General features: G+C 65.2%; 2 protein-coding genes across 5 annotated transcripts; both read left to right on the top strand.

The window, feature by feature from the left end:
* Window positions 1–4,175: 4,175 nt before the first annotated feature.
* TPP1 (tripeptidyl peptidase 1) lies at window positions 4,176–10,342 on the top strand. 3 transcript variants are annotated; one of them, XM_061366524.1, is made up of 13 exons: window positions 4,176–4,236; window positions 4,443–4,532; window positions 4,600–4,739; window positions 4,822–4,972; window positions 5,758–5,879; window positions 6,262–6,455; window positions 6,691–6,889; window positions 8,536–8,724; window positions 8,887–8,959; window positions 9,205–9,325; window positions 9,421–9,579; window positions 9,670–9,807; window positions 10,164–10,342. In XM_061366524.1, the coding sequence occupies exons 1-13, from the start codon at window positions 4,226–4,228 to the stop codon at window positions 10,323–10,325; spliced, it is 1,749 nt and encodes a 582-aa protein (XP_061222508.1). In that variant the 5' UTR covers window positions 4,176–4,225; the 3' UTR covers window positions 10,326–10,342. The 3 variants fall into 3 exon arrangements, with proteins under 3 accessions (XP_061222508.1, XP_061222517.1, XP_061222498.1); XM_061366514.1 differs by lacking the exon at window positions 4,176–4,236 and having other exon boundaries at window positions 4,298–4,532; XM_061366533.1 differs by lacking the exons at window positions 4,176–4,236; window positions 9,421–9,579 and having other exon boundaries at window positions 4,296–4,532.
* A 139-nt stretch (window positions 10,343–10,481) lies between these two features.
* TAF10 (TATA-box binding protein associated factor 10) lies at window positions 10,482–12,323 on the top strand. 2 transcript variants are annotated; one of them, XM_061366565.1, is made up of 5 exons: window positions 10,482–10,614; window positions 10,820–10,977; window positions 11,047–11,111; window positions 11,220–11,334; window positions 12,170–12,323. In XM_061366565.1, exons 1-5 carry the CDS (start codon window positions 10,497–10,499, stop codon window positions 12,257–12,259), a joined length of 546 nt encoding a protein of 181 aa, XP_061222549.1. In that variant the 5' UTR covers window positions 10,482–10,496; the 3' UTR covers window positions 12,260–12,323. The 2 variants fall into 2 exon arrangements, with proteins under 2 accessions (XP_061222549.1, XP_061222542.1); XM_061366558.1 differs by having other exon boundaries at window positions 10,820–11,111.
* The last annotated feature ends 133 nt before the right edge of the window (window positions 12,324–12,456 follow it).

Below are 12,456 nucleotides of genomic sequence, written 5' to 3'. Positions count from 1 at the left end.
TGCAGCTCCTCGGGTGGAAGCGCTGGGATGCACTGGGGCACGTGGGCTGCGCTCTGGCAGTTTCTGGTCCCTGCGGCAGGTGCTGCCCAGCCACCACTGCCAGTGTCCAGACTCAGGTCAGGCCAGCACATGAGGTGCACTGATGCTGCGAGGGCTGGAGCAGCTCTGCTCTGGAGCCAGGCTGAGAGAGCTGGGCTGGGGCAGCCTGGAGAAGAGAAGGCTCCTGAAGGGGAGACCTTAGAGCAGCTCCAGTGCCTAAAGGGGCTGCAGGAAAGCTGGAGAGGGGCTTGGGACAAGGGCCTGTAGGGCCAGGCCAAGGGGAATGGCTTGAACCTGCCCGAGGGGAGACTGAGCTGAGCTCTTAGGCAGAAGCTCTTCCCTGTGAGGGTGCTGAGGCGCTGGCACAGGGTGATTCTAGGACGCTCTGATTCCAGGACCCCCCTGCTCTATCCCCATTCCTGGCAGATGCCAGCTCTCCTCTGAAGGTGCTGCCCATCGCAGGAGCTGTGTGCAGCCCTGGGGCTCTCTGGTGCCTGTGCCTGGAAGCACACACGGTTCCCAGGATGCAGCGCCCTGTGGTTTGCAGCAGCTGGAGCTGGGGTGAGCAGGGAGCTCTGTGTGGTGAGACTGCGGCCGGGCCACAGCAGGGCAAGGTCTGGGCATTGGTGCAGCACAGGAGGTTCAGGGAGCCCTGCCCCGTGCCCAGCCTTGCGGATGGGAAGAGCTTTCCTCGCCGCCCCTTCCCTGCGCCCTGCGAGGACACGGCTCGGGGTGTGCGGGGATGTGCATGGGCACGGCACCAGGACCGCAGCTGCAGGGCAGGGCCACGTCCGGCAGCTCCTCTGCCGCTGCCCTGCACCGCGCAGCCCTCCCGTGTCCCGGCAGCCGCCTTGCCCCGCACCCGCGCCGCTCCCCGCCCCATGCCCGGCTCCCGATGGCTCCGGCTCCCGATGGCTCCGGCTCAGCGGCTCCCGCTGCAGCCCGTGGGGACTCCGTGCTCGGCCTTGACGCCCGTGGGCCGGGGCTGCTGCGGCCGCCAGCTCCAGCTGCTCCCAGCTTCGGGCAGGACGTGGGAGGGATGAGGTTGGAGATTATTCATGGATCTGTCTGGCCAAAGCCATCACATCGTCCTGAGAGCGCCAATTGCTCTAAGGAGCAGCTGCTGCTGGGCTGAGGCGCTGTCCTGCTGTGGGTAGGGGATAAAGGGGCCTCAGTACCCTGTGAATCATGGAACAGTTTGGGTTGAAGGGACCTTAAAGCTCCTCCAGCCCCAACCCCTGCCACGGGCAGGGACCCCTTCCACTGGAGCAGCTTGCTCCAAGCCCCTGTGTCCAACCTGGCCTTGAGCACTGCCAGGGATGGGGCAGCCACAGCTTCTCTGGGCACCCTGTGCCAGCGCCTCAGCACCCTCACAGGGAAGAGCTCCTGCCTAAGAGCTCAGCTCAGCCTCCCCTCGGGCAGGTTCAAGCCATTCCCCTTGGCCTGGCCCTACAGGCCCTTGTCCCAAGCCCCTCTCCAGGTTCCCTGCAGCCCCTTTAGGCACTGGAGCTGCTCTCAGGTCTCCCCTTCAGGAGCCTTCTCTTCTCCAGGCTGCCCCAGCCCAGCTCTCCCAGCCTGGCTCCAGAGCAGAGCTGCTCCAGCCCCCGCAGCAGCTCCGTGCCCTCCTCTGGCCTCGCTCCGACAGCTCCAGGTCCCTCTTGTGCCGCTGCCCCAGAGCTGGATCAGGGCTGCAGGGGGTTCTCTCCAGGGCACAGCAGAGGGGCAGGATCCCCTCCCTGAGCTGCTGCTCGCGCTCTGGGGGTGCACCCAGCACAGGGGGGGTTCTGGGTTCAAGCGCTCACTGAAGCTGGGTTATGGGAGCTTCTCCTCTCCCAGCATCCCAAGTCCTTCTCAGGCTGCTTCACCCAGTCTCCCACAGCCTGGGTCTGTGCTGGGATTGCCCCGATCCAGGGGCAGGACCTTGGCCTTGGCTTCATTGAACTCCATGAGGTACCCCCCTCTCCAGGCTGTCCAGGTTGTGTGGGCACAAGGACTAGCCTCAAGCAGCAGGGGAAGCACTTTTGGAAGTCAGGCAGGGGCTGCGTGAGCCTGAGGAACACAGGGTGAGGTCACAGCATCCATGAGACGCTGAGGGATGTTCTGTGAAGAGGAAGGATGCTGGTTTAACCCCACTGTGCTTTCTTTCACCCAAAGGGAGCAGAGGCAAAGGTGTGCAGCAGGCGCTGCCCGCCCAGGCATGAGGCATCTCCACCTTTGAGCTGCACATGGGGAGCAGCTGAAGAGCAGCACAGGCCTGAGAGCAGGGGGAACAGTGGGGCTGCTTCAGCCCCAGGCAAGGACCTCACCTGCCCAGCTGTGACCCCAGCCCCAGCCCAATCCCTCGGCAGTGCTGCCTTGTGCTGCTGCAAGGCGAGAGCCTCGCTGGGGCTCCTCCCCGGCAGCGCCTGCTCTGGATGCGCAGCCCGCCCCTGGCAGGTGCCTTTCCCATTGTCCGTCTCTTCCTGGCTTGGACCCTGCTCTGCAGAAGCAGGAAACCCGGCGGGAGCTGTAGGAGGCGTGGCACGCAGCGGAGCCAAACCGGCCGGGCAGCCGGGGTCACAGCACTCCCTGCCCCACTGCCCCCGAGCCCTCAGTGCTGCTCATGGGCACTGGGGTCTGCTCTGCGGTGCAAGAGCCACAAACTCCAGAGCTCTGCTGCAGGAAAGGATCAAACCTTCCCCAACCCCGAGGTCTGCACGTACCATAACACCACTGTTGTGGTTGCAATTAGGAGAGCTCCTGGTGTGGGAACAGGGCCGAGGGGACAAGCACAGGAAGACGGGAGCAGGAGCCAAGTGGCGGCTGCTGCAGTGCCAGCTGGACAGAGGCTGCTGCAGGCGCTCAGCATGGTGCAGACATGGCTCCTGCTGCACAGGGCACCGGCACCTCACACCGAGCCTGGGACCGAGTAATGGGCTCCAAGTCCTGAGCCTCCCGCTGCCCTGTCCCCCCAGGTGCTCCCGACCAAGCAAGGCCCACGGCTTGGGCCCGCAGCCTCCTCCTGTGGCTGTGGTGGGAGCACCAGCAGGGCCAGGACACGGGGCCCTGACACGGGAATGTTGGACACACTCTGCCACTGACCCCGTGCTTCAGGCTCCTCCGGACACACTGGTGATGCACAGTACCTGTGCAGCGGGGACAGCCCAGGCACTGCCATAGAGCTCTGCTGCCCCACAGCCTGGGGGGGTCACAGCAGCAGGCTCGGAGGGGAGCTCAGACATCCCCATCCTTCCCTGCTGCCCCCCCTCAGAGTAAGCTTCCAGGCTCATGGGGTAGTGGAGACTTGCAGCCCTCTCTGTGCCAGCCCTGCTGCTCTGGTGCATTCTTCTCCTGCCAGGAGCTGCTTCCCCCAACAAACGTCCATCGCTGGGGTGCTGCTGGACTGGCCCCAGGCTGAGCTCCTCTAACCAGACCTGCGTATCTGAACTGGATGCTGAAGAGGGGCTCTTCATCAGGGACTGTAGTGATGGGTCAAGGGGTGATGGGTTCAGACTGAAAGGGAAACTCAGGCTAGATCTAAGGCAGAAGCTCTTCCCTGTGAGGGTGCTGAGGCGCTGGCACAGGGTGCCCAGAGAAGCTGTGGCTGCCCCATCCCTGGCAGTGCTCAAGGCCAGGTTGGACACAGGGGCTTGGAGCAAGCTGCTCCAGTGGAAGGGGTCCCTGCCCGTGGCAGGGGTTGGAGCTGGAGGAGCTTTAAGGTCCCTTCCACCCAAACCAGGCTGGGATTCTATAACCGGGACCCAGCCTGGAACCACCAGCCCCACATGGATGCCCCCCCAGGCCGGGACCCCGCCACAGCCCCGGGCTCCATCGCCTGCCCCGGTGGATGCCACCGAGAGCCGGCTGCCCCGGGAGCGGGCAGGGAAGATCGGGGCGGGGGGCAGCTGGGACCGGATCGCCCCGGCCGGCGGCCGGTACCGTGCGCGAGCAGCCCCTCCGGGCCCCGGCAACCGGCCCCCACTGCCGGGCCGTGACCGCAGCCCCCCGGCACTGGCCCCGCTGGCGAGCGGCCGGGAGGAGCGGCCGAGCCCCGAGCGCTCCCGAACCCGCCGCTCCCGCCCGTCACCGCCTCCGCCTGCCGGGTCCCAGGCCCCGCCTGTCACGTGACAGCGGTTTGGGCCTCCTCATGTGACTGGAATCATGCGCCCGCACACGTGATCGGGTCGCTGCAGCGGGAGGCGGCAGGATGGCGCCGGGGTACCGGGGCCGGGGGGTCCGGGCCGGGGTTATGGGGGGCGGGAGAGCTCGGGGGGGGCGGAGGGGTCCCCTGTGCGGAGGTGACTGCGGTCAGGAGGGGTTCCCCAGCCCGGGGGCGGGAGGACGGGCGGGCACCCAGCAATGCCCGAGTGTCCCGTGGTCCCGAGGCCGCGCCGGTGCCGCTGTCCCCTGACCGCCTGTTGCAGGTACCGGAGTCTCCCCACCGCGCTGGTGCTGTGCGCGGCCGCCTGGAGCTGCGCCGCGGGGCCGGTGCTGGAGCGGGACCAGCAGTTCCGGTAGGTGCCGGGCTGGGGGCGGGGCCGGGGTACGGGAGCCCGGCTGCCGCTCACGGCCCGCCCGCAGCGTGCCCGCGGGCTGGGCGCACACCGGCCGCGTGGAGCCCGGGCACGACGTGCAGCTGACGTTCGCGCTGCGGCAGCGCGGCCTGCGGCGCCTGGCCCGGGTCGTCGAGGCCGTGTCGGACCCGCGCTCGTCACGATACGGTAACAGCTGTCGCCTGTCACCACGACACGGTAGCGACCGTGCCCTGCAGGGGGGTGCTCTGACCCCTGCTCTGCCGCACAGGCCAGTACCTGTCCCTGGAGCACGTGCGAGACCTCGTCCAGCCGTCCACATCCACGCTCATCGCGGTGCTGAAGTGGCTGCAGGGACACGGCGTTGAGAGCTGCAGGAGTGTCACCACCCTGGATTTTCTGGAGTGTCGCATGCCAGCAGGGTGAGAACTTCCCGTGCCTAAAGGGGCTGCAGGGAAGCTGGAGAGGGGCTTGGGACAAGGGCCTGTAGGGCCAGGCCAAGGGGAATGGCTTGAACCTGCCCGAGGGGAGACTGAGCTGAGCTCTTAGGCAGAAGCTCTTCCCTGTGAGGGTGCTGAGGCGCTGGCACAGGGTGCCCAGAGAAGCTGTGGCTGCCCCATCCCTGGCAGTGCTCAAGGCCAGGTTGGACACAGGGGCTTGGAGCAAGCTGCTCCAGTGGAAGGGGTCCCTGCCCGGGGCAGGGGTTGGGACTGGAGGAGCTTTAAGGTCCCTTCCAGCACAGACCATTCTGTGATTCCATGGCTGCCCTTCCCACCAAGACAGAAGCAGACAGACCTTCCCCTTCCTGCTGCAGCTCTCTCTTTCTCTGGGTTCTGCAGTGGAGGGCTGAGCCGCTTTTCTTCCTGGGCCTGAGGGCTCCATGGCCATAATGTGGCTGCCTGGATGCCCAGTCCCAGTGCTGGGAGTCAGCCAGTGACACAGAGTGGTGGGACCAAGGTGTGCGGATTTGTTAGGGGCTTGGGCCAGCTTCACACCTGCTCTTGCCTTCTGTGGGGCTGCAGAGTCCCCTCTGCAGGACATGGAATAGAGCTGCAGGGGCAGAGCTCTGGCTGGGTTTGGTGAGGGCGGTTGGTCAGGTATGCACGGAGCTCTTTGCTTTACCTGTGCTGTGGGTCCCAGCAGCAGGAGGGTGGGATGGGGCCCGGGGCAGGCACTGACCCTGTGTGTGGTTGTCCCTGTGCTGCAGCACGGCCGAGCGCATCCTGCCAGGGGCCGAGTTCCACCGGTACGTGAAGGGGCAGCGCAGCGTCGTGCGCTCCCCACGCCCCTACACAGTCCCCCCGGAGCTGGCGGAGCACCTTGACTTCGGTAGGTCCTGCACCGGGAGTGCTGCACCCCCACTGCCCGGGCGGGGGGAGGGAGGCTACAGCACTGAGCAGCCAGGACTGACCCCACAGTGTTCTGGAGGACAGGAGCAGGGCCTCCAGGCTGCTCTGGGCCCCCTGAGGGGCTTTGTGCATGCCTCATCCCTGGCAGTGTTCAAGGCCAGACTGGATGGGGCTTGAAGCCACAGCTCTGGAAACACAACCTGTGCCGGCGTCCAACTTCCCTCCTCCCGTCAGGTCCTGCAGGGGATGGCAACCCCTGTGGGATGCGAAGATGGTGGAGGGCGAGCCAAGGGACCATGGTACCATCCTGCTGCAGCTCTGGGCTCTAACAGCCACTTCTTTCCTGCTTGTTTGTGCACCAGTGGGTGGCCTGCACCGGTTCCCTGCGGAGAGAAAGATCGTCAGCAGAGCCTGGATCAAGAAGGAGCTGGAGCAGCACCGTGGAGGGAGAGCAGCTTTCCACTTGGGAGTGACACCTTCCATCCTTCGTCAGAGATACAACATGACGAAGGGAGACATCGGGCTTCTGCCGAACAACAGCCAGGCCTGTGCCCAGGTAACTGGTGGAGCTGATAGGGAATTCCATAGGGAATTCCACCCATTGATGCATCTCCAGCACTTCCCTGCTGTGCTGGTCCCAGGGCAGCGGGGGGGCTTCCTCGGGGGCTGGGGGGAGCACTTGGTGGGCTCAAGCTTTGTGGACCCTCTGGAGCAGCTTCTAAGTGGGGAGAAAACCAACTGGATTTCTCAAGAGGAAATGAGAGGCCTCTTGTCCTGCCCTTGTCCCGCAGTTCCTGGAGCAGTACTTCCACCAGGCTGACGTGGCCGAGTTCATGAAGCTCTTTGGCAGCAGTTTTAGCCACCGCACTCAGGTTGACCGAGTCGTTGGGCACCAGGGCATGGGCAAGGCTGGGCTGGAGGCCAGCCTGGATGTGGAATACATCATGAGCACGGGTGCCAACATCTCCACATGGGTCTTCAGCAATGCAGGTACTGCTGCCCTGCCAGGGATGTCCTGTGACTGCTTCCATGCATCCCATTGCTGTGGCACCAGCACAGGTGCCTATGCTGAGGGAGCATCACTTTGCTGGTGTCTGACCAAACACACATGAGCTGCTGTGGAATCATCATCCCAGACTGGGTTGGGTTGAGGGGACCTTAAAGCTCCTCCAGCCCCAACCCCTGCCACAGGCAGGGACCCCTTCCACTGGAGCAGCTTGCTCCAAGCCCCTGTGTCCAACCTGGCCTTGAGCACTGCCAGGGATGGGGCAGGTGCAGCTCATGCTGCTGAAATGAGCCTAGCAAAATGCTTTCCCACATACGCCAGGGAGGGACCTTGTGGGCTTCCAAAGCTGGGGCTGCTGCTGGTATCTGATTGCTCACAGGGAAATCCTTGCACTGGTTTGTGTAGCTGCTTTTGAGATGGTGTGAACTTTGAGTATCCTGTAACAGGCTCTTCCACACCTTAAGTACACAGTGTAAAGCGTTACCCTGCTCTGCTCCTCTTCATGGGGCGAGAGCACAGCAACCCTGTCCTACTGTTCCTTTTCTGCTGCTTTGGGGCTGAAGGTTGAATCTGTCAGTGCGGAGGAGGGGAAGGAATCTGTAAAACCAGGCTTGCAAAACAACCTGCACCAGCAGGGCCTGTGGTGTCTGCTCCAGATCAGAAACTGGCTGAGCAGGAGCGGGGGTGCCCTGAGGCCCGGCAGCTCTGCCCTCCCAGCAGAATGTGAGCAGCTGAGAGGGGAGGGCTCCGCTCCCACCTCATGGAGAGGGATGAGGGGCCTTGGGCAGGTGGAGGTGGAATCATCCTTCCAGGAGCAGAGACTGGATGGAGCAGCCTGAGGAGAAGGACTCGGGGTGCTGGGTGAGGAGAAGCTCCCCATGACCTGGCTTCAGTGAGCGCTTGAGCCCAGAACCCCCCCTGTGCTGGGCTGCACCCCCAGAGCGTGAGCAGCAGCTCAGGGAGGGGATCCTGCCCCTCTGCTGTGCTCTGGGGACACGGCTCCTGCGGCCCTGATCCAGCTCTGGGGCAGCAGCACAAGAGGGACCTGGAGCTGATGGAGTGAGGCCAGAGGAGAGCACGGAGCTGCTGCGAGGGCTGGAGCAGCTCTGCTCTGGAGCCAGGCTGAGAGAGCTGGGCTGGGGCAGCCTGGAGAAGAGAAGGCTCCTGAAGGGGAGACCTGAGAGCAGCTCCAGTGCCTAAAGGGGCTGCAGGAAAGCTGGAGAGGGGCTTGGGACAAGGGCCTGTAGGGCCAGGCCAAGGGGAATGGCTTGAACCTGCCCGAGGGGAGACTGAGCTGAGCTCTGAGGCAGAAGCTCTTCCCTGTGAGGGTGCTGAGGCGCTGGCACAGGGTGCCCAGAGAAGCTGTGGCTGCCCCATCCCTGGCAGTGCTCAAGGCCAGGTTGGACACAGGGGCTTGGAGCAAGCTGCTCCAGTGGAAGGGGTCCCTGCCCGTGGCAGGGGTTGGGAATGGAAGAGCTTTAAGGTCCCTTCCAGCACAAACCAATCTGGGACTCCATGACTGTAGGATTCAGCTACTGGTGCTGGTGGTGCTGCTGAAGCATGCTCACCCCTTCTGTCCCTTGCATCTTGTGGTCCAAGGAGCTGAACTTTCCTCCCCATGTGTCTGCAGGGAGACACGAGAGCCAGGAGCCCTTCCTGGCCTGGCTGCTGCTGCTTAGCAACATGTCCTCACTGCCCTGGGTGCACTCTGTCAGCTACGGTGACGACGAGGACAGCCTCTCAGTGGCCTACATGGAGCGCATCAACGTGGAGTTCATGAAGGCGGCTGCTCGTGGCTTGACCATCCTCTTTGCCTCTGGTGCGTGCTGGTACCAGTGCTGGTACCAGTGCTGGTGCTGGTGTGAGTTCATCCGAGCATCCCAGTGCACTGCGGAATTCCATGGTTGGGGTGTTCAGCCCTGGGCAGCCGGGATCCCCTGGGAATGCTGTCCGGGATAACCCCCTCCGTCTGTGCCAGCAGGTGATGATGGTGCGGGGTGCAGGAGGGTGCGCAGCGGGAACCACACGTTCCGGCCCAGCTTTCCAGCCTCCAGGTAGATGTGGGGAGAAGAACATGGGTCCTGTGGAGGCCTGGGTCTCCACACACAGCCTCTGCTGCTGCTGCTGCTGCTGGTGCTTGGAGCCCCAGCCCGGGCCAGTGCCAGCGTGGGGCTGGTTTTGAGCTGCTGTGGGGCCTCCTGGGGGTCACCCCAGTGACCTGCCTGGGGACACTCAGAGACTGGAGCTGGGAGTGGCTGGTGTGTGGGTTGACCCTGCAGTGCCCCCCATGTTCCCCCAGCCCCTATGTCACCACTGTGGGTGGAACAACCTTCAAGAACCCCTTCCTGGTGACGGCCGAGGTGACCGACTACATCAGCGGCGGTGGCTTCAGCAACGTCTTCCCCATGCCCCAGTACCAGGTGAGGCAGCGCTGGGGCTGCAGGCAGGGCTTGGGGTGGTCAGAGATGTGATGGGGGCTCCAGGGGCTGGAGCTGAGCCCTTGTCCTGTACACAGGCCGGTGCCGTGAGGCAGTTTCTGCACTCGACTCCAAAGCTGCCACCCAGCTCCTACTATAACAGCAGCGGCCGAGCCTACCCTGACCTGGCTGCCCTCTCAGACAACTACTGGGTGGTGACGAACCGCATCCCGCTGCCCTGGGTGTCGGGGACCTCGGTGAGGATGAGGACCTGCGGCCAAGCTGCTGGGTGCTGCGGTGCTTTGGTGCTCACGTCCGGCTGCTCCATCTCCTCACTTGTGCCGCAGGCATCCACGCCAGTGGTGGGAGGCATGCTGGCTCTCATCAACGACCGGCGGCTGCAGCAGGGGCTTGCGCCCCTCGGCTTCCTCAACCCCGCGTTGTATCAGCTGCGGGAGCAGGGCCACGAAGACGCACTCTATGACGTGAGCTGGGCAGGGGGGCGGATGTTGGGTGCTGGGGAGCCGGGGCAGCTGTGGGGCCGGGGCTGCCGGGGGGCAGGGGAGCCGTGGGGCCAGGGCAGCGACTGCGCTGGGGCCATGGGGAGGAAGTGGCCATTGGGCTGGGGCTGCCGGGGGGCGGGGGGGACTCATGGGGTGGGTGCTGGGCACATCCCGGGGCTGCTGCTCCCAGGGCCGGGGGCATGAAGCTGCCTTCCCACGGTGCTGGGTTTGGGGCCGCGCTCCGCGGGGTCCCCGTGTGCTGGGGGGAGGGCTCCGGGTGTCCGCGGGGGCTCGGGCCGGGCCGGCGGTGCCCGGTGCGCTGAGGGCTGTCCCTGCAGGTGACGCAGGGCTGCCACGTGTCGTGCCTGGACGGCGCGGTGCAGGGCCAGGGCTTCTGCGCCGGCCCCGGCTGGGACCCGGTCACCGGCTGCGGCTCCCCCAACTTCCCGCGGCTGCTGCGGGCGCTGCTGACCGGCGCCGCCAGGGGGCGCCAGCAATAAACGCACCGCTGCGCGCCCGCGCGTCTGAGTTTGTGCCCGGGGACGAGGCGAGCGGGTGGGGCCAATGGGGTGGTGAGGTGGGCGGGACGTGGGGGGCGGAGCCAATGGGGCCGCAGGCTGCGCGCAGGCGCAGCGGCGGTAGGCGGTGCCGGTGCTGCGCGGCGGCGGGCGATGAGCACCAGCGCCGAGGCGGACCCGTCGGCTCCGGCCGCACCTGCGCCGCCCGCTCCCGCCGACAGCAAAACGAGCCCCGGCAGCGGCCCCGGGGCGGCCCCGGGCGCGGTGGGCGGTGCGATGCGGGTCGCGGCGGGCGGGAGGGGGCCCGGGAAGCGCGGCCGGGCCGGGAGCGGGGGAGCGGAGGGCAGCGGCCGAGCACCGGGGGAGTGCGGGCCGGGGGCGGGCGCCGAGCTCGGGGGCGGGCCGGGGATCATGGAGCCGGGGACGCGGGGGTCCGGGGCAGGCCCGGACGGTTCGGCTGAGCGCTGTGCCCACAGGCCCCGTGTCGGCGGCGGTGGCCGCGGCCCCGCCTGAAGGGACCATGTCCAACGGCGTTTACGTGCCGCCCGGCGTGGCCAACGGGGACGTGAAGCCGGTGGTGTCCACCACGCCGCTGGTGGACTTCCTCATGCAGCTGGAGGATTACACACCGACGGTACGGGCGCGCCGGGGGGGGGGCTGGCGCCGGGGGCGGCCCTGTTCCTCCCGCCTTTCTCTCCTGCAGATCCCAGACGCCGTCACCGGGTATTACCTCAACCGGGCGGGATTCGAGGCCTCGGACCCGCGCATGTGAGTGGCCGCGGGGAGGGGTGCGGCCGCCAGGTCCGGGCAGGGCTCCAGTCCCCGGGGGTCCCCCCCGTGGTTCCCTCGCAGCTCTGATCCCGTCTCGCCCCGCAGCATCCGCCTCATCTCGCTGGCTGCTCAGAAGTTCATCTCGGACATCGCCAACGACGCTCTGCAGCACTGCAAGATGAAGGGCACGGCCTCAGGCAGCTCCCGCAGCAAGAGCAAGGTGGGAGCAGTCGCTTGGACGGGGAAAGCATTCCCCAGGGCTGGGCGGTCTCAGAGATCCCCCAGTGAGCACTGGGATGTGCAGAACGTCTTCAACGTGCTGTGCCTTTGAAAGAACAGCACATGAACAGCCCAGGGCTGTGCTGCTGGCAGAGTGGGGCTGGGAGAGAATGAGGTGGGCAGGACTGATGGAATGTGTGAACAGCCACACCTTGTGCCATGTCCGGCCTCTTACAGCAACCAGGACTATGAGGATTGTAGCGACAGGACAAGGGGTGATGGATTTAAACTGAAACAGGGGAAGGTCAGGTTGGAGATGAGGCAGAAGCTCTTCCCTGTGAGGGTGCTGAGGCGCTGGCACAGGGTGCCCAGAGAAGCTGTGGCTGCCCCATCCCTGGCAGTGCTCAAGGCCAGGTTGGACACAGGGGCTTGGAGCAAGCTGCTCCAGTGGAAGGGGTCCCTGCCCGGGGCAGGGGTTGGGACTGGAGGAGCTTTAAGGTCCCTTCAACCCAAACCATTCCAAAGATTCTATTCTTGGGAATGGACACGAACAGGGCGTAAGGCCGGTTCTGGGGATTCTTCCAGGCATCACCTCTCATGGGTCAAGGCCTCAGGAGGGTCCCAGTGGGATTTCTCTTTATAACATGGAGCAGCACTCGGCCTCTCTCTGCTCACTGAGGGCTCAGAGCAGACCAAACAGGAGCTTGTGAATGCCCAAAGCCAGGTGTGTGGCTGCTCATGGCACTGGGGCCTCTGCAGGGCACACCAAAACCCTCCTGGGTGTGAGAAGCTTGGCTTGCCCCGGCTGGGACTGACAGCACTCCTTGTTCTTGCAGGACAAGAAGTACACACTGACCATGGAGGACCTGACACCAGCGCTTGCGGAGTACGGCATCAACGTGAAAAAGCCCCATTATTTCACATGAGGACTGAGGGGTTGTCACTGGAACTTCAGGTCACTTCTCTGCCATTAAACACTGGGGTTTTTGGTGGGGCAGCATCTTGTCTCCTGCCCTGCCTGCAGTGGGTCAGCACAAGCTGCTGGCCAGTGCCTCTGTTCTCATCACATCACCAGATTGCTGCTGTGCTTTTGGAAGGTGAGGAGAGGGGTTGGCAACTGGTT

This window comes from Neopsephotus bourkii, unplaced genomic scaffold (assembly GCF_033783945.1).
Source record: "Neopsephotus bourkii isolate Nb327-2 ecotype Australia unplaced genomic scaffold, CSIRO-AGI_Nbou_v1 NB_124, whole genome shotgun sequence".
Lineage (NCBI taxonomy): Eukaryota > Metazoa > Chordata > Aves > Psittaciformes > Psittacidae > Neopsephotus > Neopsephotus bourkii.
This window is presented reverse-complemented; position numbering and strand designations above follow the sequence as displayed.